Raw genomic sequence first — 25,655 nt, forward strand, 5'->3', positions numbered from 1 at the left:
TTGCACGGAGTCCGCTACGTTGCATTTGCAACGGGTCGAAATCGAAAGAAGCGCGAAAACCCGGTGCAAATACACTGGGTTTTTGGAACTCTGTGCATTTGCACAGGGTGGAAAATTTAAGATTTTGCAATGCATGGTTTTACAATCAATTAACACCATTCTTTTTGTTTAGAATCAATATCAAGAAGATGAATCAAATTCAATAAGATATACCAGGTAATCCTTCTTTATTGTCTTTGTATTTTGATTTGGAAAACAAGAATTGTTCCTTCTTATGCTGGCGTGAGGCTGTAGCGAAGGAGTTTATCCGCGCGGCCATACTTTCGATTTTCGAATGCGGAACATACGAAACTTAGAATACGGGTATTGTGAGGTAACGGTGTTTCAGAATCCCAATCCCGCCACTCCATACTTATTTTTAGTCCTCCAGTGGTCAAGATAGGATGAATTACAACAATTCTTCTCTCGCCGTTTCTTCTTTTTCTTTTTTATTTCAGTTTTCATTTTTTATGGGAACACAATTGCGATCATATATCCAGGTGAGACGTGTATTTTCCACATTTTCCAACGTTGTAGTAATATCATAATGATACACATTCATTGGCGAGGGCGAGAATATGATTGAAACCCTCTGGAGAATACCCTTGTGTCAGAGATCCGGTGGAGCCCCCCGCCCCACTACTAGAAAACTTAGCTGAAAATCGTCTGGACACTACGATTAGATAGAAATTTTCATCCACACTGAAGGAAAAAGCTCCACCGGGGCGGCACAGAGACAGTGGTGTATGTGCGTGAGAGAATGAAAACAACGCCCATAAAGAAAAGAAAGACCAACGAAGTTACAGTCTATACTGATTGTAATGATCAATGGCCTCATTTTTATTTTTGGCCACTTTTTTTAATGTTGTATTTATTTCGTAACGTATATCATTTTATAAATTGTTAACTTTAATAAAAAAGATGGTTCTTATTTTCTTCTTCACGACTCTCAAGCAACACGCTCTCCCTGAACAGCTCATAATGGTAACAATCGGTAACATTGGTGGCGGCACACTAAATAAAGAATGAAAATTGAAGTTATGACTGTGGAAGATCCGTGGTACGAAACTAGAAAAAGAGATTGTCGCTCAAAAGTCTGTGGATAAACTGCCGAAGTTACGGTAACAAGTAACGCACACTAGTTGATGGGAAGCACAAAAATCGATCTAGAATTCAACATAGATCTAGATGAGATCATTGTTTCATACATACAACAATGTAACTTACGCTGTCTCTTGAGTTTAGTGAAAGCAGTCCGTAATGATTGTGATATTGACAAATCGTCTCCGCTTCATTTGATCCATCTCTCCTGAATAAAAAGAAAAGTAAAAACTTTATTTGAGCTTGAACTTTCAACAAAGTATTGAAATAATCGGATCAGTCGTTTTTGTTTGCAGTGAAGCTAAGTCTAATGTTTGGGAAGAAAATATGGATATGATTCTGATGCAGGGGTGTATTTTTAGGAGTGTTAGGTATCACTGAATAGTGTATTCTATATCGACCTAACGCAAATACGAAAATTGCATTTTAACGATCCTCAAGGCCGTTCGCATCATAAAGAAAGCCGGTGTCAAATTAACGGGGGGGGGGTTCGAATAAACGGGGGGGGGGTTGGAACATTTTCGAAATTTCAATAAACGGGGGGGACCTAATTGCCGGGGGGTTGAAAACCCAAAAATAAGGTAAAATATAGGCTAAAATCAGGCTCTTTGGAGCAAAATAAGGGGACTTCTTTTAGCCAACTGAAAATATTCTTAAAAATTAATAAACGGGGGGGGGGGGTCCTAATAAGGTCTGGGGGGGTTGGAAAATTTTCGAAAAATTAACAAGCGGGGGGGGGGGCGTTTAATTGGCACCTAAGAGTAAGGACAGGTTCCGTATGCAAATTTTTCGAGTAGCGAACTCGCATGATCTAGACGCGGGCGTTTAAAAATACTCAAATTTACCAAAAATATTTTGCTTGATTAAAAAAGATTGAATGGGTGGAATCTTTTTTCAATGGAAACAATTCTTTATTAATGAATGAAGAATCTCGTAAAGAAAAAATGAAAGCCCCGTTCATCTTCATTTTCCCCCGTTTTCACTTTAAAGTTGAAATTGACGTATTTGCCTGACGCGTTCTAGCTCATTTGCACAGGGTCGAGAAAACCCGTTGCAAATGCACACCCCGTGCAAATGCAAGGATTTGCCTGACTGTCGAAGATAATCGAATAATTTGCAATAATCAAAGTCATTGAAGGGTTATCGAACGTCATCGAAGCGTTATCGAAGTCATCGAAGGGTTTTCGAACGTCATCGAAGGGTTATCGAAGTCATCGAAGGGTTATCGAAGTCATCGAAGGGTTATCGAACGTTATCGAAGGGTCATTGAAAAGTAATCGAACGGGTAATCGAATACTCACCCAGTTTATTAAATTTCAGTGATCGAATACATTCGATTTTTGTAATCGAATGCGTTCGATTACCTGTCATCGAAAGCAGTAATCGATAAATAATCATTTGATTACTTCGATTATCTTCGATTACTTCCGTAATCGAAGCGTTCGATTAGTACCGTCTGGCTGTTATGATCGCCATTACTCCGAAGAAGCCACCACACGTTTGCACCACCGGGTGGGTGCACCACCGGCCGGGTGAGGGGTTAGGGATGTGCACCAGGGTGGCTTCGCCACCCTGGTGCAAATCCCTAACCCTATGCTACGCGCGGTATATGCGCGCGTCCCGCGCGGCCGGATGCATCTGAAGCATTATAGCCGAATCTCAAATTCGATTTCTGAGATTCCTCAAGATGTTTTACAAGATTTGTGCAGGTAATTTGGCTTTTCTACTATTTTTTTTTTTCGTTTTTTGAATACTTATGTTTATGATAAGTTTTTAATCATTAATGGAATTTATTTCATCACTAAATTGCTTCCATTTTAGTCGTTTTTTGATCAACATTCCTGACAATGAAAAAAATGACATGGTCCGTATATGTTTTCAAATCGAGCAGGCTCCTTGGTATGAACATGAGTATCCTTTCAGAATTATTTCTATTGGTATAAAGCTTCACAGTAGGGAGGTCGGGCCTTTACGACGCCTGTGGCAGTAACAAAACATAGATTTTCGAAAAAAAATATTCAAGCTTACATACCTCAAGGAAGGAAACCTCTTTTAACATAAGTATTTTTTCCAAAGTGTAGAGAATTTATTCAGCTTTCTTTTGCAGAAAAAATCAGCACATCATGTCTTCATTTTCCTTCAAAATTTGAAAATGAGTACTCGCGGGTGAGTTTTTTCAAACTTCTTGTTCGCGGCACGGCAAAATTTTTTATCCAGGGGTTCTAAAATCCAAAGCGCTAGCCACCCGAAACAGCTATCAACCTGGAATTTTTTGCATCGTTCCCCCCAATAGTTTAGCTTTTGAGACGTACCACGTTTGTTGTTTGGAGCAACGTATATTTTTCAGGAAGTCAAATTATGTACTTAAAATGCGTTTTCTTCATTGAAAAAATCAAATCTTTTTATCGAACGTGAATTTTTTAGAAAGAACAATGTTTTTTCTTTCCAAATGTGAAAAAAGTAAGAATCAAGCTGTTTCTGGTGGCAAGCGCTAAGGGAAAGAATATGGTGTAATTACCCCCGTTTCAGCTACATCTACGGAAAATAAAACTCGCACCAAACCTCCCGCGCGGAATTTTTCATAAAACACTTTCGCTTTTGGTGCCGTAATGAAGGTACAAAATGGCTGGCGATGCGTGCACGAAAATGCTTGAAAAATTGAACTTCAAAATGGAATATCTTTGGAACTTTAAAGAATTGGAAGGTAAATGACCCCTCATTTTTCTTCTGATGGTTATGGCTTTCCATTAAACTTGGTTTGGTATTCTGCAAGTAAGTTTGAAATTTCCTCTGACCACCCTATAAAATCACAGTTGAGTTAGGGATGTCGGACCTTAGGCATGCGGCAGTAACAAAACATAGATTTTCGAAAAAAAATATTCAAGCTTACATATCTCAAGGAAGGAAACCTCTTTTAACATTAGTATTTTTTCCAAAGTGTAGAGAATTTATTCAGCTTTCTTTTGCAGAAAAAATCAGCACATCATGTCTTCATGTTCCTTCAAAATTTGAAAATGAGTCCTCGCGGGTGAGTTTTTTTAAACTTCTTGTTCGCGGCACGGCAAAATTCTTTATCCGGGGGTTCTAAAATCCAAAGCGCTAGCCACCCGAAACAGCTATCGATCTGGAATTTTTTGCATCGTTCCCCGCAATAGTTTAGCTTTTGAGACGTACCACGTTCGTTGGTTGGAGCAACGTATATTTTTCAGGAAGTCAAATTGTGTACTTAAAATGCGTTTTTTTCATTGAAAAAATCAAATTTTGTTATCGAACGTGAAATTTTTAGAAAGAACAATGTTTTTTCTTTCCAAATGTGAAAAAAGTAAGAATCAAGCTGTTTCCGGTGGCAAGCGCTAAGGGAAAGATTATGGTGTAATTACCCCCGTTTCAGCTACATCTACGGAAAATAAAACTCGCACCAAACCTCTCGCGCGGATTTTTTCATAAAACACTTTCGCTTTTGGTGCCGTAATGAAGGTACAAAATGGCTGGCGATGCGTGCACGAAAATGCTTGAAAAACTGAACTTCAAAATGTAATATCTTTGGAACTTTAAAGAATTGGAAGGTAAATGACCCCTCATTTTTCTTCTGATGGTTATGGCTTTCCATTAAACTTGGTTTGGTATTCTGCAATTAAGTTTGAAATTTCCTCTGACCACCCTAGTTGAGTTGTCGGAAAAGTCAGTTAGGAAAATAGCAAAAGAACAAAGAAATTACAGATTCGGCTAATGCACCCACCTGGCGGTGCACACGTGTGGTGGCTTCTTCGGAGTAATGGCGATCATGACAGTTAGCCTAACTCGTCAGTCAGACTTATTTATACATAGTACTTAGACCTTCGTATAATAAGAGGACCCTGCCGACGCACCGGACTTAACGAACACCGGACAAGCGAAAGTCCGGTGTAAAATGAGAATTTTTTTTACCACCGGACAATTTCTACACCGGACTTAAGGAAGTCGGATGTCCGGTGTCGGAGAAGGATTTTTTTCCACCGGACAATCAAAACACCGGACATGACCAGTCCAGTGCGTCCGGTGTTTCTTAATTTTTTGTTTCATAAATGTCCGGCGTCCAAAATTCCCTGCATGCAACACCGGACTGACACCGGACTTATTGCGTCCGGTGTAGCGAAATGATACTTTTTGCCACCGGGCAAATACACCGGACAGTCCGGTGCGTCGACAGGGTCCTCGTATAAGTAATCCCAAATAACGAATTTTCGGCAGCCGGTTTGGCCTAGTGGATAGGGCATTGGTTTCGGAACCTATAGGTTCCCGGTTCGAGACCCCCTTTGGTCACTATTTAACTTGAAAAAAATTCTAAGTCCAGCCGGATGCATCTGAAGCTTTAGCCAAATGTGAAATTACCTATAGCTACCATTTTGCAACCACGGGGGATTGGGATTTTACGGAAATGGAAATCCTCATATACTTACTTTTGGTTACTTTTGGTTGTCTTCGAGCTTCATGCTCTGGCAAGAAACTTTCTGCTTCACACCACAATGCTGCATCCATCAAACCTGAATAAGGAAGGATGTCAGCAGCTAAACAGTTTTCATGTCAAGAATGGAGTTAGAGTCGGCTCTCCTGCACCCTGTGTAACCATGAATCTGTGGCTCGTCTGGGGCCAAATTGAAAAGTGGTCAACCAAAACACAAAATCAAAAATCTTACAAACAAAATAAGTAGCTGTGATTTTTTTTAAAAATAACCCTTAAATTTTCCAATTTCAACTTTTAAATCAACTGAGTCGCACTTTTAGTCTCTGTAATCAGGTGATTATATCGAAACACAACTAGTGAGGTTTGTCACGGAAGGACAAGTGTCAAAATATAATGGACCTTATTTTGAAAAATAAATGATTAATCAAAAATGAAATGTTGTTTTAAAACAAGTACATACCCTAGTTAGTTTAATAGGTTTGTTCATTTTGAAATAAGTCAAACAACAAAAAAGTACTGCAAGCAGAAACTTTTTTCAAATATCGAATTCCTTCCGTGACAATTTCAAGACAAAAAGTTTTTTCACCAGTTTAGTGCAAGTACACTATTCTTGATATTATTGCAAGTTCTAACTATTGGTACCCCCTAACAAAAAATGAAATTACATTCCAAAGCAACCTCCTTCATATTCACTTACAAGGTCTGAAATTATTGTCCTTCCGTGACACTTTCACCTTGTCCTTCCGTGACGGATTAAAAATATCTTGTTATTTTTAGAAATCTTGGACTTCAATGGGTCTAATTTATTGCAGGAGAGTGTCCTACGAGGTTTAGAACCATTGGGAACCAGCTCAACCCTGTATGGAGCTCAGAATAAGCTTAACTAAGGCTTCAGTACAGCGCTGTAAGCTTACAGCGTAAGCCCAGGCGGCTCTGGAGGCCTAAAAAACGGTTTTCTGGCAAAACTACTGTTCCCAGCGGGTTCTAAACGCTCAAAATCGCTTCAGCACCATGGAAATATGCTAATTAGAGCCTTTGGAAGTAGCTCGGTTGCTTGCAAGGTTGCGTTTTTACGTTTTTTGCTAAAAAAAGCCTTAAAAACACTTAAATAGAGCTTTTTAAGCTTTTTTAAGCTATTTTGGTGAAAATTTGTCGGTTCTGCCCCCTCCGCTGGACTTCAATGGGTCTAGTCCATTGCAGGGGAGTGTCCTTCAAGGTTTATGACCATTGGGAACCAGCTCAGCCCTGTATGGAGCTCAGAATAAGCTTAAAACTAAGGCTCTGGTACAGCGCTGTAAGCTCACAGCGTAAAGCCCAGGTGGCTCTGGAGGCCTAAAAACCGGTTTTCTGGCAAAACTACTGTTCCTAGCTGGTTCTAAATCCTCTAAATCGCTTCAGCACCATGGAAATATGCTAATTAGAGCCTTTGGAAGTAGCTCACTGGCTTGCAAGGTCGCGTTTTTATGTTTTTTTGCTTAAAAAATATAATCTTTCCTGTAAAATTTCCTAATTATTATCACCATTATAATTGAACAATAAAAATACAGTTCAAAGGTTTTGAAATGAGCTGACTAGTAAAATTGGCTATGATTCATGATATGATGTGTCACTTCACTAGTTTCAGTCAACATTTCTTACGCTATTGCTGATTTTGAAAAATAGGAATTTTTTCCTTCCGTGACGGTGTCCTTCCGTGACACTGACCTTTCTCAGTTGCAAAGGCCTGTAGCCATTGAAATTAATTTTTTTTACTCAGTTCTTTTTTCAATGACAAGCAGATAGACATAAGTTTCTTCTGGTGGTATTTTGGTTTTAAAATTCTCTTTAAATTCACAGGAATCTGAATCAGCATACTTTTGTCTTTTTTAATGTCTTTGCTGCGTTCCTTCCGTGACAGAACCTTCAAAGTTCAATTATTCAACGAGGAAAATTTTTTATGAAATTTATTTTGGTTTGGAAGTAGTAGTACTATGAAGGCTTTAATTCAGGACTAATACTAATTTCATTAAGTTTACCATTTTTCAAAAATAGACCAAAAAAGGCTCTGATTTCCTTCCGTGACAGAAACGGGACTTTTCAATTTGGCCCTCCCAGATGGGATCGAACTGAGGTGTCTGTCTAGAGAGTTTTTGAACTTTTCGACTGTAACATTCTTCATATCTCTAATACTCTTGGGCATTGAATTGAATAATTTAGCACCTTGCACAACAAGCGTGCTATCACGTAGTTTTGAACTATGGGTGCGAACACACATCCTTCCCAATCTTGGGAGTTCCTTGAATTGAAATTTATTGTTGATGTTTGGAACCAGATTTTCAGCTATTTTCCATGTATACAGGATCCGATATCTCTCCCTTCTTCTTTGAAGTGAGTAAAGTTTTAGCTTTTTCAGACAATCCCAATAGTTTTTTGGAGTGCCAGTTATTCTTTTGAGAAATGATTTTTGGATTTCTTCTAATCTTTGGGTAGAACTGACAGCACTTGGACTCCATAGGACTGAGCAATATTCAATGACTGGAATAACCAATGATTTGTAAAGAGTAAGCATTAGTTGGGGTAAACGCGAAGAGAAAGTCTGCAGAATCCAGGAAATCAAGTTTTTTGCTTTCTCAATAACTGAATTTATTTGATGTGTAAAGACAGCATCATCTGACATTAGTACTCCCAGGTCCTTCACAAATTTCTTCCTTTCGATATTTTCTCCTGAAGGGGATTTGTAGTGAGTTTGGTTTTTTATTTCTTCATCTGGACCATAGCGTAGAAGTTCAAACTTTGTGTCATTTAGTTTCATGTTGTTTTCTTCAGTCCAGTCATAGACTTTTTCTAGTTCTTTTTGAAGAATTTCAACATCCTTTGTGTTTTTGATTGATTTGGTGGCACGTGTATCATCAGCAAATGATTTCAATATACAGTACAGTACTTTTTCATCAATGTCACCAATCAATATTAGAAATATAAGAGGTCCCAATACACTGCCTTGAGGGACTCCTGAAATTACTTTCTGGGCTTTGGACTTGACACCATTTACTATTACTGTTTGATATCTTTCAGTAAGGAATGATTCAATCCATCTGTGGATTGGTCCGGATATACCCAATTGCTTTAATTTCCCAAGTACAACTGCATGATCGACTTTGTCGAAAGCCTTTGAGAAATCAAGGTAAACAACATCTGCATTCAAACCCTCATCTAATATGTCAAGAATGAGGTCGTGTTGCTCGAGAAGCTGACTAAGGCAGGATCTCCCACTTCTGAAACCATGTTGGTTTGGATTGAAAAGGTCATTGTTGTTCATGTGATTTACAATATGATTTCTCAATATTTTCTCGAAAATTTTTATCACATGCGAGGTGAGTGCAACAGGTCTGTAGTTGGCAGCCAGAGATCTGCTTCCTCCTTTGTGAATTGGTGTTATGGTGCATTTTTTCAGTTCAGTTGGAACAAGACCTATTTCTAGGCTTTTCTTCCAGAGTAAACACAGTGGAACGGATAACTCATCTTTGCATTTTTTGAGAAACATAGCTGGAAATCCATCAGGTCCTGCAGAAGATGATGGAGACAGCTCATTTATTGCTTTAACGATGGAGTCTTCTGTTATGTTAATCTCATCAATCTTGACGTTTGTTTTGTCTTGGTTAGGTTGTGGTTGTGGTTGCTTTGGTTTACTGAACACTTTAGCATATTGGTCGGCTAAGAGATCAGCCATTTCTTTGCTTCTTTGTGTAAGTTCTTCATTGCAATTCAATAGGGGTCCGATATTAGACCGAATTTTCGATTTCTTTTTTGCATAGGTAAAGAAATATTTTGAATTCTTTTTAATTGAGTCAATCACTTTGCTTTCCACGTGACGCTTTGACTCATTAAAAGATTTTTGAAGTTTTTTCTCAATTTGTAAAAGTTCATCTTTTATCTTGTCTTTCTTGGATTTGGAGTTGGTGTGTAAAAGTTTTTTTGTAATTTTTCTTCTTCTTTTTGTAAGAGAGTGACGGTATCTCTCAGCTTTTGATTTCGTTTTTGATGTGGTCTTGGCCTTCACGGGAACTCTGCTTTCGCATATTCTGTAGCATATGTTGTTGAAGGTTTCCAAAATAACATCTGGGTCTTCAGTATCGAACTCACTTGGCCAGTTGACATATTTGAGATCATCTTTAATAGTTTCCCAATCAATGTCATCAGCAAAATAATTCAGTGTGTTGAATTTTGTGCGTGGCTCTTGTTGATCGTCGTCCAGAAAGGAGTTTTGAACTTTCAGAGTTGTTGATACTAGTACAATTTCGTGATGTGATGTGCTTTGCAATACAGGTACTGTTGTGTAGCTGTGTATTATTTGTTCATTGTTAGTGAAAACAAGGTCTAATGTATTTCCGTCCTTGTGTGTTGGCAAATCGATATATTGTGACATGAAGAATTCGTTGCAAAACTGATTCAAAGAGTTTAGAATAAGACGGTCGTTGATAGTACATCCTGATTTTGGAAGGCCCTCAGGCCAAGTTGCTTTTGGAAGGTTGAAATCACCTCCAAAAATGATATTTGGTACGGTTTCTAACTTTGAAAGTGCATTTTTTACACCATTGATAGGAATGATAAAATCATTTGCGGTTGAAGGATTACCATTTGCTTTGTCGTCAGGTTGTCGGTAGACTACCAGGATAGCCAGATTTTCGATGCTTGAGTATAGGCAAAGAAGTTGTACACTGGGCGAGGAGTGAGAATAGATTTTTTCGCATGAAGCTGCAATATCATCCCTGACATAAAAACAAACTCCACCAGTAAATCTGCCTCTAGATTTCTTCTTTCTTGTTGAATCACATCGGAAGGGAGTGAAACCTTCTACTTTAAGTTCTGCGTCTTTATGGTTATATAACCAAGTTTCTGACAATCCAACAAAAAGTTGGTTTTCATTACAAACATTATCTTTAATAAAGGGAACTTTGCTGGGTACTGTTTGTGGACAAAGCCCTTGTATGTTAAAAAATGCAAAGCTATTTACTACAGGAATGTTTGCATTGGGTTGAATGGTAGTTGAGGGATTTGGAATGGTGGTCTGAGCGGTAGTCCTTGTGGAGGTATTTGGTGAGTCTGTTGTGGAGGTATTTGGTGAGTCTGTTGTTGAGGTAATTGATGAGTCTGTTGTAGGTTTTGTACTTGAAATTGAATGTCTTGGATTTTCTGTCCCAGTGTTTCCAGAATTTCTTCCTTCAACAGACGAATCATATCTAAAAAATGACCAGGCTCTTGTTTGTTATTGTTTGATTGTTTGTTATTGTGCGCTACACTACTTTTCACAGTTGGAGGTTGTCTTTTTGTTCCTTTTACATGAGCAAAACGACAGGATTCTGAAAAGCATTCTCCTTTCCGAAGGGAATCTAAACACATTTTTGGATGAAAGTCCTTGCATTTAGTTCCAAGGTTACATCCTCTTGGTTGCCTTGTTCCATGTTGTGTGAACTTGCGACACATTTTAGGGTGAGTGTAGTTGCATTCCTTTCCTTTTAGGCCATGCTTGCATGTTCCACTTTTGTAAAATTTGCAGATTTGGGATTTCTTTTCATTATCTTTGATTTCGCCTCTTCTTGTTTTGTTTGTTTCGTCATCTTCACTTTGTTTACCAGCAGAGAAATTATAATCAGATGACTGGTCAATGTCGACAACATCAACATCAGTTGTTGAATTGGTTGTGACTGTAAGGGTTGTATCCTGAGCTTCAGTATTTATTGGATGATGGTTGTTCTGAGTTTGGGATGTACTTTTTGTACGTTTTTTACGCTTACTATTCCCTTCTTCATCACTTGGAATGGTAGTAACTTTACAGGGATCGCAAATGTAAAACATTCCTGGTAGATTTAGAGGGTTGACCAAGGTTTTGAAGACATCCGCATCTACAGGTTGGTTGAAATCATTTGTAGCAATTGATGCAAGATTTAACCAACAAGGTTTGTGGACCCCTTGGCCACAAATGGCACATTCGAGAATCGGACAGTCATGAAGGCTGATACGATACCTTCTTTTGCAAACTGAACAATTGTCTGGAAGAAGGTTTTGGATTTTACAGGTTATCAGGTGTGATAACGCCTTCTTTGTTTTATCCTCGAAATGCTGTATTTTTAAAAATTCTGCAGTCTCTTTCAGCAATTCAACCTTCTCTTTGTATATGTCCTTTTCAATCTGTGCTACACTTTTGCCAAATTGATACTTTATCGAATAAAGCATCTTCTGAAAATTTCGTTCATACATTGAAAATGAAAAACAAAGAAACTTTCATTTTCTAATTGTCTTTTTAATCTGCCATGAAGTGTTATAGAATTCCTTATCGAATGACACGTTCTCCTTCTAAGAGGTTTAAAAATGAGGTAGAAACAAGAAACTGTGGAAATCGATTGCAAATCCTAAGTCACAACCACATAGTGGTGACTTTTAGTTTTAATAACTTGTTCTCATTTGTTTGGTTTCCGTAATAAAAAGAAAGTTGGTATTGTGGACTTTAAACATGTTTTAAATGGAGGTATTTCCACTAACTGAAGGTGTATCACACCAGACGTAATTAATATCGTATCAATCGAACGGTATTTTTAATCAAACTTTGTTGAACTTAAGCGAACTTTTTTGTCCCATTAATGTTATGACTAAGTTCGACTAATGGAGTACCGTAGGACGGGGTGAATCGGATACCCGGGGTGAATCGGATAATTTGTTTAATCGCCTCTCATACTTCACTGACGATGTCTTTTTCCATTCTGTTTTCAGATCACGTTCACTGATTGATCAAGCTATCGGAAAAATATGACTTCGAAGATTTGGAACATGTTCTTCGAAAATTGAAGAAGAAAACCTTCTGATTTTCGGACCGTCTTTTGAAATGCCGAATAAGAAATAATGAAGCGACCGTGATTGGAGATTCCTTTGGCATTGTGTTCTAAGAAAGCCAGTTGTATACCGTGAGAGGTCCTAAAGCCGACAGCCCAGCCTAAAGCCGATGGGGTCTTTCAAAGATACAAACTAAAATAAAAACAAACCTTTCGCTGTGACGCAACGAAGATACCAAAGTGTCAACTAAACTGAGAGATTTGATACATTGAACCAATTGAACCAAATAACAATAATTGCTTCTTATAACAAAACATATTTTTTATTGCAATATGCACAACGTCATAAATGACAACAGTAGTAACAGCATCATAAAAAGTAACGAGATGTTTTGATCTTCCAAAGCACACGAAAATATAAAAGAGGTCTGTGTATGAGCGTGCTCATTTTGAAACGTTACGTAATCAAGCCTGGTTTCTATTACTTTACACTGGCACTTGCCTTGCTTGCGGGGCTAGGACTTTGTGTAAGGATACATATAGACGACGTATATTACATTATATTATATATTACATGATAAGAATACAAATAGACGATGTATATTACAATTATTATGTATTACATGACACCTTGCTCCTATTCTAGTAAAGATAATATATGTCGTCAAAGAGTACACTTAAATGAAGAGCTATCCGATTGCGGGCCTTCCGTAAATAAACATCCGGACTTATAGGTGGGGCCAAAAAAAAAAGTAGTTTTGTTTCCGGAAATGCGGGTGACGAAAAAAAATCTCACCCGGGCGGCCGGAAAATATTTTTTTTTTTCAATTTTCCTAGAAAAACTCTAATTGAAAAAAATAATCCAGGTTCGATGTCTCTTTACTTGAAAAAACGAAATTTTAAGAAGAAGCTGTACTCTAAGGTAATTCTATTCACAACTCCTGTCTCGTCTGATCTATTTTTGTCAGTGAATTTCGATAAAAACAAAAACATTCGAATAACCCAAACATTCCATTGATTTCTTTTTCGAACATTCTAACGTTCGAATCAATGAAAACATTCGAATGTCACACACACAAAAACAAAAACAAAAGTCAAACCCGAAGTAAACGCGTTGCGTACAATTTACTAAATAATGTTGAGAAAACGTTTTGCGTTCTTTAGCTTACTTGTCTAAAATATTCAGTTTGAAAAAAAGTTTTTTTTCTTCGATTGCACAAAAAAAAAGTTTTTTTCTATTTGCGGCCGGGTGAGATATATTTTTTTCCAAAAAAAAGTTCACCCGGCCGATTTCCGGAAACAAGACTACTTTTTTTTTTGGCCTGGTAAAGAGGGCGTTGATAGTTGCCGCCTCATTGATTCGATGTTTGTTATACAAATTAGTGCTACCGCATCCGCCCTTTTTTCAACTTCGCGCCATTTTTACAATTTAGTCTGTTTGTTTCTTGATGGAAACCAGTCCAAGTTGTTTCGTATTTTTCCCGCACAAGTCACTTTTATTACAAAACTGTTATCGTTTTAAACATGAGCAACTGATCCAGAATAAAAGGTAATTATTTTTACAACTCACACTTTTTAATTACATTAATTGACATCTTGACATTACAGCTATCTTGTTAGATGTTTTGTTTCGAGAGTTCTAGCAATAGTTTATCGTTCAACTTGGAGAGGGAATGTTTGTAAACATAGAATTTTTTTTCATAACAGTTATTTGGGGGGTCGGAATTAGGCTGGGCTGTCGGCTTTAGGACCTCTCACGGTACAATCTTTTGTTCACTAAACGAAAAACAATGTCTATTCTTCGTATTTTCATTCTAAAGTTAGGGCGGAAAATTGTTCGCGTTAAAACGCGAATCGCCCATTTGCGCCCCAAGTTGAAGGCGTTGTTAAGTGATACGGAGCCGAGAAATGGAAAGGAGTTAATTATTGAATAATTAAAAAATATCAAATACCGTCATCATGTCATTTTTAATTACTGCCACACTATCCCAAGAGGCTTGTTAGTGTTCAGAGTAGCTAGGAATAAATGTTCAAATGTTAATAGTCACTCATTGTTCATGTGAATACAATGTCTTTGTATATTTTGTATAGTGATAATTTAGGAGTTTATATGTTATTATTTTCCAGAAGAAAATAGTATAACATGTGTTTGATGACTCTATCGATCGATGCTTCAATGAAAATTTGATATTTTCGTAAGTTGTCCAGTTTCTCTAATGCTCTTCTTTTTTAATCATTTATTTACTTCTCCCTTTTCATTTTCTACTCTGGAACGAAACGCAAGCGTTAGATAAAAGAAACAAACTTGGATTTAGCTAGTGTAGTCAGACCTTTCAGAGACGTTTCATTTTCTTACATTGCACTTTCTATCGTGCATTCAACCAACACTTTTCACAGCGCACACTAATCAAAATTTTATTATCAATGATACTAAACGTACTACCCAAATATATATCCCTTAGGTATTACATTTTTATGACGCTCCATCTAATGAATAATTATATTGTGAGAATTGCATAAATTCAAATTATAACTTCGGCAAAACGTAATTTTTGAAAAATGGTATTGCTCCACCACAAAATATAGAGAGTGTTTGTTTATGTTTCGAATGGCGCCCCGTCAAATTCTATCCACTTCACCCCGAAACGAGTGACTCGATTTTCTTGTATTCGATTGAAGATTGTTCCTCGTAGAAGAAACTTTTGAAAATGAAATTTTCTAAACTCGCGAATTAGACCCCACTCGTCAAGTTCTGCGGTATAATTGGGTGGTAGGTCTTGTCTGGAAGAGGCATTTTGCCCAAAACCTTCCAATTCTATCCGATTCACCCCGTCCTACGGTAGATAAACGAGTGAATAAAGTTGCAAGTTATAAAGCAATATATAAACGAGTGAATAAAGTAGCGAAGTGGCAAGTAGATAAAGTAATAGATAAACGAATGAAGAAAGTTGCGGAGTAGCGAGTTTATAAAGCAATAGATAAATGAATGAAGAAAGTTGCGAGTTTATAAAGCAATAGGTAAACGAATGAAGAAAAAGTTGCGAGGTTGCAAGTTGATAAAGCAATAGATAAACAAATGAAAGAAGTAGCAAAATATATAGGTGTTTTCTTATAATTTTTTAACTTCGCATTTTTGAGTTAGGAAATCTCTTTGGGTCACTAAATCTAAAATTCACTTTGCATTTTGCGAAGTGTGAATCTATTATTCGAACCCTGATATACAAGTCTTTAAGCTTGAAACTGTTAAGAGGTATGTGTCTTGATCCTGAAATTCCTGGACAATGTTTTTTCCTTAACAAAATATTAGTTTTTTCACGATTTGAATTTTTGAATAAGACTGGGCAATCTGTATCTGCTATTTATGAAGAGTAGAGAAAATACAAAATCAGAGTTCCTGTGTTTGGTGCAATCCTCATTGATGATACTTTAGAGCAGGTATTCTAACATATTTTCAATTTTATTTATCCAAGAGGTGTTTTTTTATTTTATTGAACATGATTTGGACAACAATTTTTCAATTTTTTTTTCTCAAAATATATTTCGAGACCATCCCTAAGAATCTTTAATTTTTTAAATATCTAAAAACAAAATATTAAAACAGTTTAATCCTTTCCGTGCCACCATAATTGCAAAAAAGTTTTCATCTTTTTAAAATTATGAGTTGTTAGTTGCCAGGCAGAATGCTAAATATACCCGACAATCGTTTCTAAATTTAAATTTAAAAAGTTTAAAGTACAATAGTGTGGCTTGTCTGTTTTTGAACTTTGGCATTGGACATTGACATGAAAAGTAACGAGTTCTTTGAAAATTTATTCCAATCACTGATTTTTTACAAAACATGAAGTTGCCAGTATTGAAAGAATAATTTTCATATGCTCTCAAAATCAATCTAACACAGTACATTTGTATTTACACTGCTATCTCAATAGGCCTCAAAATAGGTGAAAATGTAAAATTTAAATAATTAGATGTTAAATAAATTAAGTAATAAGTAATTCCTTTTTCAGATTTTGTTGGTTCAAGGTTTCCACAACAAAGCAAGTTGGGGATTTCCCAAAGGAAAAGTAAACAAAGATGAAGAAGGCTTGACTTGTGCTATCAGAGAGGTACAGTTTTTTGAAATCTGTTCATCAAGAACGCATACATAACTAGAATTCGTCGTAGAATTCGCATTTGGAAACTGGAACTCTTACTTTATAAAAATAAGGACCTATTGCCCAATTTAAAGGAATTTTAAATTTGTTCTGTATCTTCTTAGATTTATTTGAAATGTTTATTTTGTGGCACATAATTATTTAAATGGAAAATCCTTTTTTCCTCTACCAATTTGTAAAACATGTTTTTATACTTATATCAACCATTGACTTTAAAGCCCGAAGGTCTAGAGTGGAGTAGAATCTCTAACCTTTCCCAGGCAAGAAAAAGTGAAGCCACTTATTTTCCATCCAAAATAGGGATAGATTTTAGTTTCAATTCGGCGTTTGTGTAAAAACCACGTGCAGGTGTTCTGGATGGGAAATAAGTGGTTTCATTTCCCATCCAGGAGTCTCGAGTCTCGAGTCTAGCTCTTCAGTTGGAAGTCAATGACTAATACCAAGTTTTGCTTTTAACATGTCCCCAATTAAAATTCATTGCTAAAATATATCGTCAGAATCTTACATGAAAACAATATGAATTCACTTGTCTTCACCCAAAAATGATGCTATTTTTTCAGCGAATAGAAAATACAGCATATTAAGATTGTTTCCTTAAGATAAAAACAGGACTGCAAAGTTTTCAAAATATAGCGTAAGCAACTTTTATTTCTCAGATAAACCCGCTTGGTAACATAATTTGTAAAGGGAAGAATAGCTGGTTGCTCTTCTGTCTTTCTGTCAGAGATTTTTCTAACCTTATGCCTTTTAGGTTTGGGAAGAAGTTGGTTTCGATATTTCAAAGTTAGCAAAAGAAAGTGATTTTATCGAGAACAATTTTCATGACCATCAGGTGAGAAGATATAACTTTCTTTTTTTCGTGAATCTTTTTTACAACACGTTTTTAATGAGAACAAACTATAGAAGAACATAAAGCTTCGCTGGTCCAATTATTAAGAACAAGTGAAGAATATTTGAAGGTTTTGCCGACTCTAAGACATGGGATTTCTTAAGAAATTATAAAAACACCATAAAATGATGAAAATAAAGCCGATGTTTTAAAAACATTCTTAGGGTTAATCTCAAAAGTTAAGTTAACATCTCAAGGCTTTAAAATTTTGGACTTTCTTATAAAGAAAAAACGTGTATTCAATTCAAAGACATAAATTGGTTTGAATCTTAACCCTTCAAGTATCTTGGGAGAGGGTAAAGAGCCCCCTCAAAACGAAATTTGGATTTATTGATGACGCCATCTCCACCTGATGACCTCACCATTATTTGAAAATATCCCCTCTACCTAAATACTGTATCGAGTGATTGGAAAATACTATTGACTTAAAATTTTGACAAGTTTTAGGTTTTGATAATACAAGCTTTTAACCAAATTTAAACTAAATCATACCAGGGGTTATGTCAAAAGTGAGCATTTTAGGTAAAATACGGACCGGTCTGTAAAATACCAACCAGTGGCCATGTGACTAAATTGAAATTTAGTTTTGATTTCTGTTTGCAGATTCGGTTATACATAGTACCAGGAGTTGACAAGACGTTCGATTTCAAACCAAACACTCGAGGTGAAATCAAAGTAAGACACCTCATCCATCCATTCATTCATTTATCTTTTTTTACAAAATGTCAGTGTTTTTAAGACCAACTTTGTCATTGAACAATATTTTTTGATACTTTAATGGGATTAAATTTCGCAGGGGTTAAGTTTCACGGTTCAGCTCATCCATGAAATTTTAATATTTTGTGGGGACTGAATTTCGAAGATGGCTTCATTGGGTGACAATATTTTCATGATTTTGTGCCTTTTACCGTCAAATCATGAATGTTGGTTGTTGAAATACGCATTCTTAGCGCCACTTCGATGCCAGTAAATATTCAAAAAGTTTTTATTTGACATTTTTCGTGTTTTGTTTAGAAATATTTTGCGGATAAGGACTTTCTAAATTCCCATTGGGGCTTAATTTCCCGGATGACACCCGAATCCGCGAAAATCCACGAAATTTAATCCCCCCGAATATTTATCCCATTAAAGTATCCTGTCTAATACACCTATCAACCCTTGTTTTAAAGGTAGCCTACGAATGTCGTGCTCCGAGAAAGATTTCTCCTTGTATATCCATTTCCAGTCCCTTTAAAGCCGACTGCGCTGCGGTATATCAGTATGAGCAAACTTCCAAGCTTTAGTAGTTGCTTGGTTACTAGGGAGCCAACTTTCAAGCTTTTGTAGTTGCTTGGTTACTAGGGTTTTCAAGAAGTGAGAAAAGAAGAAAATGGTCATTTTTCTCCCTCCCAAAAATTCCCAAAGTTAACCAAATTTATTACACCCATTCTTTCAGCAGTATTTTAGCAAAAAAACAATCAGTTCCTTTTCTTTCAATAAAACGGTTGAAAGGTATTATGCATTGGAAGGTTTCAAAGCTTGTTATTTATGATATGCACCATTGCAATGTCTTCTGACATTACATCATGGACCCAACAGCTGATTGGTTGTAAGTGACGTAAAATCAATCAATACGTCACTTTCAACCAATCAGCTGTTGGGTCCGTGGAAGACATTGCAATGGTGCAAATCTTGTTATTGAAATTTTTTAGGAAATTCGTTGGTTTGACTTGAGTTACCTACCAGCCCACAAACGAGATATGAAACCCAAAGAAATTGGATTCACACCTAACAACTTTTTTATGATACATCCTTTTGTTAGGTGAGAAAGTACAAGTTATCAATTCTGAAATTTGAACGGTAATTGTGGGCAATTCGCGAGACATCTTGTAAAATATCATATTTAAAGTATAATTCTAACCTTTTACATCTTTTTACAACTTTGTTTGAAAATTTCTATTTCTGCGAAAGGTTAATGCTTGCGAAAAAATATTTTTTACTTTGCGAAAGTAAATAATATCAGAAATTTTCGCGATTTTTCAACCACGTTAAAGTTTCTATTCGCAAAAGCTTTTACGGCTAAAATATTGACTTTTTATTTCCATCGAAAAATGAAACGGATCTCAGCTTCTCAAAATATGCCAGACAGTGTTGACTGTGCTACGACTTTGGAATGATTGCTGAATTTGTGGGGATTGTTGATTTTTTTTTTTTGCCCTCATAAGAAACGTTCTTCCCCATCGTTACTTTAGAGTTCGGTTTTTGCTAAACTGAAAAAAGAAACAAAGAGCAATTTTAGCTACTATTTTTTCAAACACCCTGAAGAATGATCCTTAATCGAAATTTCATTCCAAAAAGAGCAAATTGTTAACTCCTTTTCAAATCTTTTTACGATTCATCTTAGACCACTTCGAAAATGGATCCAGGACAAAAAAGAGGCCATGTCTAGTCAAAAACATTCCATACTGGAAGATTACTTCTCCGGCAGCACTTCCCAGAAATCGAATTTTCTATCAAGCGCAAGTCCACAGTCTGAAGAACGCCGTGAACATTTGAAGAAGAAACGAAAGAAGGAGCAGGAAGAACAGTATAAGCAGTTGCACATCTTGATGAATCCACTTAACCCGTTGAGAAACCACGTGGCTAATGAGAATGCGTTAAAATCAATACTCGGCGTACAAAGTTAGTGGATTTTTTATCATTCTTCGCAACGGAAGTAGCCTAGTTAGCTAAGCCCGTATTCACAAGACTCAGATGCACGGCATACGGCAATGTAGCGTTTTCTGCGCTTTAACGATTTTTTACACAGGAAAAAATTAGCAGATCACCCGGATGGGAAAAGTATTTTTGACCATTTTTTCTCAATTTAAAAGGCATGATATCCAAAACTTCACAAAATTCAATGATTTTCAATGGAATTTTCAACAGTTTAATACTGAAAGAAGACATTTTAATGTAAATTTTAGCTAATACTTACTGTTTTGAAGCCTGAATAGCGATTTTTAAAAGTTTTGGCAATATTTACGTAAGCCCAAAATTAGGCTGTGGCCGAATAAGGGCCGGCGTAAAAGGGGCCGGAGTAAAAAGGACCGGTAAGAAGGTACATAATTTTTCCCATGACTTATTTACGGATTTTGAAGTTTGCCTTGGAATACTTTTTCAGTCACGACTTACCATCAGATTTATCCCAGCGACTGAATCAAGGTGATTTCGATGAGAAAACAAACACTACGGTTTAACTTACTAAAAAAAATTTTTATTGGACAGACACAATTGATCTTTATTTATGATATGCACCATTGCAATGTCTTCTGACATTACATCACGGACCCAGCAGCTGATTGGTTGTAAGTGACGTAAAATCAGTCAATACGTCACTTGCAACCAATCAGCTGTCGGGTCCGTCGAAGACATTGCAATGATGAAATGAAAAATAGGAACATATTCTTTCCCACGTCATGACGCCAGTGGTTTAATTTACTAAAGAACAATAGTGTGTGTTCAGTAAACAAATCTTTTTAGAGAGTTTAACCATAGTTAAGCCTGATTTTTTACCTCGAATTTCCGTAACTCGAACGATTACTGATTATCCCCTTGGTGTTCCAGCACTCGACTTAAAATACACTTCCCTACTTGCTCTAACTTTAATCATCAGGTAGGTCCAATAAGCGTTCCGGCTTGTTTCATTTATACGCTTCATTTTCTAACCATAGCTTCTCAACCACAACCGGAACAACCGGAAGTTATCCGGAAACTCTTAACGGGGAATGTGCCACAATCCCCTCCAACCAATTCGTTCAAACGCTCACAAAAAGATCATTCCAAAGATTCGAAAAGACGGCCAAACTTGACTTCTTTGTTCAGTACAGAAAACGATGAAAAATCATCGAAGGGTGGCGTTGATTTACTTGGACACTCCCTCTACAGCCCTTTTGCAATGACCAGCCTTCTACCAAAAGACCAAGCTTCACCATTGAAATGGAATACGAACGTCTCTTCCCAAACAATCTCGGGAAAGAAACTTGGTAATACTAAGAGAAAGAAGAAATTAGTTTACGCAGATTTTGACTTTTCTTCACCCGCTTTCACAAATTTCCGTTTCGATTATCAGTCTATTTTAAATGAGCTATGATGGAGAAGATAGTTTCTAGTCTAAGTCTTTTGTAAATATTTTATACATTTTTGAACCTTTTAGCAAACTTTTATGCTATATTTTCTAATTTTAGCATATTTACAGTAACTCTTATTTGTCCTATATTTTTTATCTAAATATTGTCGTATTTTACGTACTAATTGACAACATAATACACCTTTTCGACTTTTCGCCAATTGACGTGCGGGCATTTTTTGTCCGTTTTACCATCCTAAAACCGTCCCAGTCTTTTTTTCGAACAAAGTGTAAAAAAAGATTGGATCGAGTTTAGGGTGTTGATTAAATATTAAAGTGGCACTCGCCTGACTTGCGACTACGGTCGAAAAGGTGTATTGGTAAGGAGACATTTAAAACACTTCTCGACCATTTTTTTACGATCTTGAAAGAAATTTTAAGCCTCTTTCGACTGCGATTTCTTCTGTTTTCACTACCTCGTTTTATTTTTGAAGTTCTCCTTTTTGTTGACCATCCACAAGCTTTAATAGTAAGTTTTAGAAACAGTATAGTATTTTATTCAGACACTAATTTGTATTTGTTTTTATTTTCACTTTTTATTAAAGTCTGTTCCAAAAAGATTGGCAGTCCGCACATTTTGATATATTGCTCTTGTATTAAAAAGATATAATTAAAAGTAATACCTCATTGAAAGGATAATCCTGAGCGGTTTTTCTCAAAATGTGCGGACTGCTAATTTTATAGAACAGACTTTCAATTGATTTTACTTTAAAGCGTGTCCGGAAAAAAATACAGAACAAAATCTGTCAAAGTATTTTGTTTTGCTGGCTTAAACTAATCACTGAACATAAATCGTTTTAAAGTTAGCATTTTCAAGATTTTCGATTTCTCAGCCCCCAAAAAACCAACGCAATGATTTTTAGTCAAAAGACGACCAAGCTTTCAGGTTATTAAATCAAAATCAATATCAAAACGATAAATGCATTAAAAATTCTGGTACCTATAAGCTCTATATTTTTCTCTTTACTTTTACGGGGTCGACAAAGCAAACTTATTATTTACAATACCTATTTTGGGTGAATCGCGCCTCGTATATGTATTTATTTGTTAATTAAAGAGTAAAGGCCGGTCTTCACTTGCGCCCGCTGCAATCGCTCTTTTTGGCTTTAACCATGGCGTTCTAAATCTATTTACGTCATAAAAATGTAGCGCGCGCTTGAAAAAAAAGTTAAACACATTTCAACTTTTTTTCAACCGTTGCGTCAGATCGCGCCATTGGAATTGCTTCATTTTTCTTTTGACCAATAGCGCGGTAGCTTTGCTCGAAAAAGTGCGCTTGCAGGCCGCGTGCAAGTGGAGACCGGCCTTAACCCCTTTACAATTATTTCATGTCATCGGATTTTACGTGGATGTCTCCAAAATTTTCATTTTTGTTTTTATTGTAGGAATATTATATTTTAACGTAGAATATGAATAAAATATAAGGGTATCACACATAGACATAGTGTTTCGAATTTCTATTTGCCTCGTTATAATATTCTATCAGTTACAAAGAACTAATAGATCCAGTTACATCCAAAATCCAAGATAAAATTTTAAAACTGCAGATGATTTAAGTACCCTGATTTACACTTGAATGTGTAGAGTTTTTGACGGTGGCATTTAATATTAGATTTAGGGTTCTCGGGATCAAAAGCTCATAAAGCCGAAAAATCTAAATAACAAATGTAATAAACTGAAAGTACTAAACTCTTGTCCGAGCTTTAGATTCTGAAAAACGTTAAAATGGCCCAAAGTTCTCAATATATTTTGAATTTGGCATTGATTATGTGGACTCGATCGTGTGCACTTTAATAAATAAAATGTGAAATGATTAACCCTTTAAGTGCCAATGTCGTATATATCAGACATGGGCTATGTAGGAGACGAAGCCCTCCTGTAATGCCCAGTTTGAGTTAAAAATGTCAGTTTTGGTCTAACTCGTAGAAATTGGATTGTGCTTAATGGTTAAGCAATAAAACAATCAAAAGTGAGTCTTTCCAGCGAAATTTTAAGCCAAAAAATCAAGAAAATGCAAAATTTTGACAAAAAATCCACTTTTTGAAGATTTTGACAATTTTTGGTCAACGAGTGATCCAAGAACCTCCAAATTTGGCCCTGCTTTACTTGATTCTGTCCTCCAGCAAATTAATTTGAAGTTTTTACCACTGGACACTTTTCTATCATTCAGGCAGGTCCGCGCAGCGAACGAAGGCACCTAAAAGAAAGAGGAGACTCTAAGCTATCCCCAACGAGCTATGAACAAGCTTCTATAACTCCTTCTAGATCGGAAATATAAACCTTTATTAAAGTTCCCGGGGGGGTACTAGGTTTGCGAGGTGACGGGTATGTCCGAGCCGAAAATCGAAAATCGACCCTTTGAGAGACAAAATTTTCGTGATTTTGGGACCCTTTGAGAGACTTTTTCCTAAATTTTGGTCCATTTTTTCCAAATTTTGGTTTGACTGTCACCAAATTTTGGTCAAAATTTTTGGAAATCGTGACCCTTTGAGAGAGAAATTTTTGATTTTCGTGATTTTGGGACCCTTTTGAATTTGTACCCCTTTGAGAGACTTTTGAGGAATGAGAAAAGATACCCTTATGGCTCGCACATACCCGGCACCCATTTTGCCTAAGTACCCCCCAGGGTTAAAGTTTGAACTAGCGATATTTTTTAAAAAACTTGGAAAAAAATGACCGTGGCACTTAAAGGGTTAATATAAAACAAAGCTTTCTAAGAACAACATTTTTTGAATTCTTTCCTTTTTCATACCCTGCGCCCTAATTATTTTGCAAAAAATGTTTGGATCAGGTGACGTTAGCGTGGTCGGTGTCGCTTAAGTGAACTTGTAAAATATACTAGTTCACTTAAACGACACCGACCACGCTAACGTCACCTGATCCAAATGTTTTAATGTCCTGTAATAATGGTTTTGTTTGCTTAAATTTAACTGGATTATTTATGGACTTACTTTAAAAATAATAAAGTAGGTCTGAAAATAATCAAAGAAATGGCTGAATACTGCGTCATGAAGGGTACCATGATGTAGTTTCTAATATGGGGTGTAACCCATCTACCCTGTTATGTTATGTTATGCGTACTCCCATACTTCCCTGGGGTTTTGTAGAGGTCTGCGATTCAGTGGATAAATTTTCGCGTGGACTTTTTTTTGCGAATCAAGAATCTAAAAATTTCGCGTGGACAAAATTTCGCGAATCAGCCTCTTTTTCACCCGATTTCTTTCATTTTCCTAGAGGTTTTGGCCAATTTTTAGATTTTAAATATTTCGCGTGGACAAAATTTCGCGAAAACGGCCAAAAATCGCGAAAACCGCGAAAACCGCGAAAATTAATCCACGCGAAATTTAATCCACTTAAGGTATATATGTTATGTGTATGTCGTCATATTATCAATTTGAATCTCGCACCCTCGAATAACTACTACCATTCTAGGATACTGTAGGATATATTTCGGTATTTTAGAAAAACGGCTCGAAAACAAAAGATTATCATCGGTTTAATTTCATACATCACGACAAAATTCTTCTATATTTTGGAGTAAATAAACTAAAGAACCCTATCAACGTTACACCACACCCCATTCCCGTCCTATCTGTAATTTATTGAATATTTAGGATAAAATAAGCATTTAAGACTCAGGTAACTTTTTTCTAAAGCCTTTGTTAGAATACAGTAGCTATTTATTTATAAGAACAAAGGAAATTTTCGGTTTTTGCTCATACTTTGGCGGGCATGATGAGTGACGTCATCAAAAAAAATTTTTTGTCAAAAGTTACCCTATGTGACAAGGATCTTGTGTGCCAAATTTCATCTAAAAAGACCCACTAGATCAAAAGTTAAGGGGTGGTACAGGAAAAGCCCCCCCCCCCCTGTACGAATTTTTTGTTTAAAAGTTATCAGGAAGAGAACCGTTTACTGTACCAGTGTCGTCCAGTTGAAATGACAATTCTTCAGGAAAAAGTGGGAAAGTCACAAAGAATAGTGCAACTCTTTGTTTTTATCAGATTGAAAAAATAAGACAATTCTAAGTTGCTTTTTTAAACCCTTGTCATAACTGGCTGCGTTTAGACCAGCCTGG

At 36.4% G+C, this 25,655-nt stretch overlaps 1 protein-coding gene and 1 long non-coding RNA gene across 3 annotated transcripts; one reads left to right on the forward strand and one right to left on the reverse strand.

The window, feature by feature from the left end:
- Positions 1-921: 921 nt before the first annotated feature.
- Positions 922-5,813, reverse strand: LOC136808167 (uncharacterized). The gene is made up of 3 exons (XR_010846829.1): positions 5,580-5,813; positions 1,267-1,348; positions 922-1,053 (listed from the first exon to the last, which is right to left on the reverse strand). It is a non-coding gene; the product is annotated as an uncharacterized lncRNA (long non-coding RNA).
- LOC136808166 (uncharacterized) lies at positions 2,799-23,017 on the forward strand. Of its 2 annotated transcripts, XM_067064707.1 has the most exons (9): positions 2,799-2,849; positions 2,962-3,051; positions 15,695-15,822; positions 16,395-16,493; positions 17,293-17,373; positions 18,034-18,105; positions 19,122-19,231; positions 19,814-20,091; positions 21,123-23,017. In XM_067064707.1, exons 7-9 carry the CDS (start codon positions 19,170-19,172, stop codon positions 21,539-21,541), a joined length of 759 nt encoding a protein of 252 aa, XP_066920808.1. In that variant the 5' UTR covers positions 2,799-2,849; positions 2,962-3,051; positions 15,695-15,822; positions 16,395-16,493; positions 17,293-17,373; positions 18,034-18,105; positions 19,122-19,169; the 3' UTR covers positions 21,542-23,017. The 2 variants fall into 2 exon arrangements, with proteins under 2 accessions (XP_066920808.1, XP_066920809.1); XM_067064708.1 differs by lacking the exons at positions 2,799-2,849; positions 2,962-3,051; positions 15,695-15,822 and adding an exon at positions 4,584-4,706.
- The last annotated feature ends 2,638 nt before the right edge of the window (positions 23,018-25,655 follow it).

This window comes from Clytia hemisphaerica, unplaced genomic scaffold (assembly GCF_902728285.1).
Source record: "Clytia hemisphaerica strain Z4C2 unplaced genomic scaffold, Clytia hemisphaerica genome assembly, whole genome shotgun sequence".
Taxonomy (NCBI): domain Eukaryota; kingdom Metazoa; phylum Cnidaria; class Hydrozoa; order Leptothecata; family Clytiidae; genus Clytia; species Clytia hemisphaerica.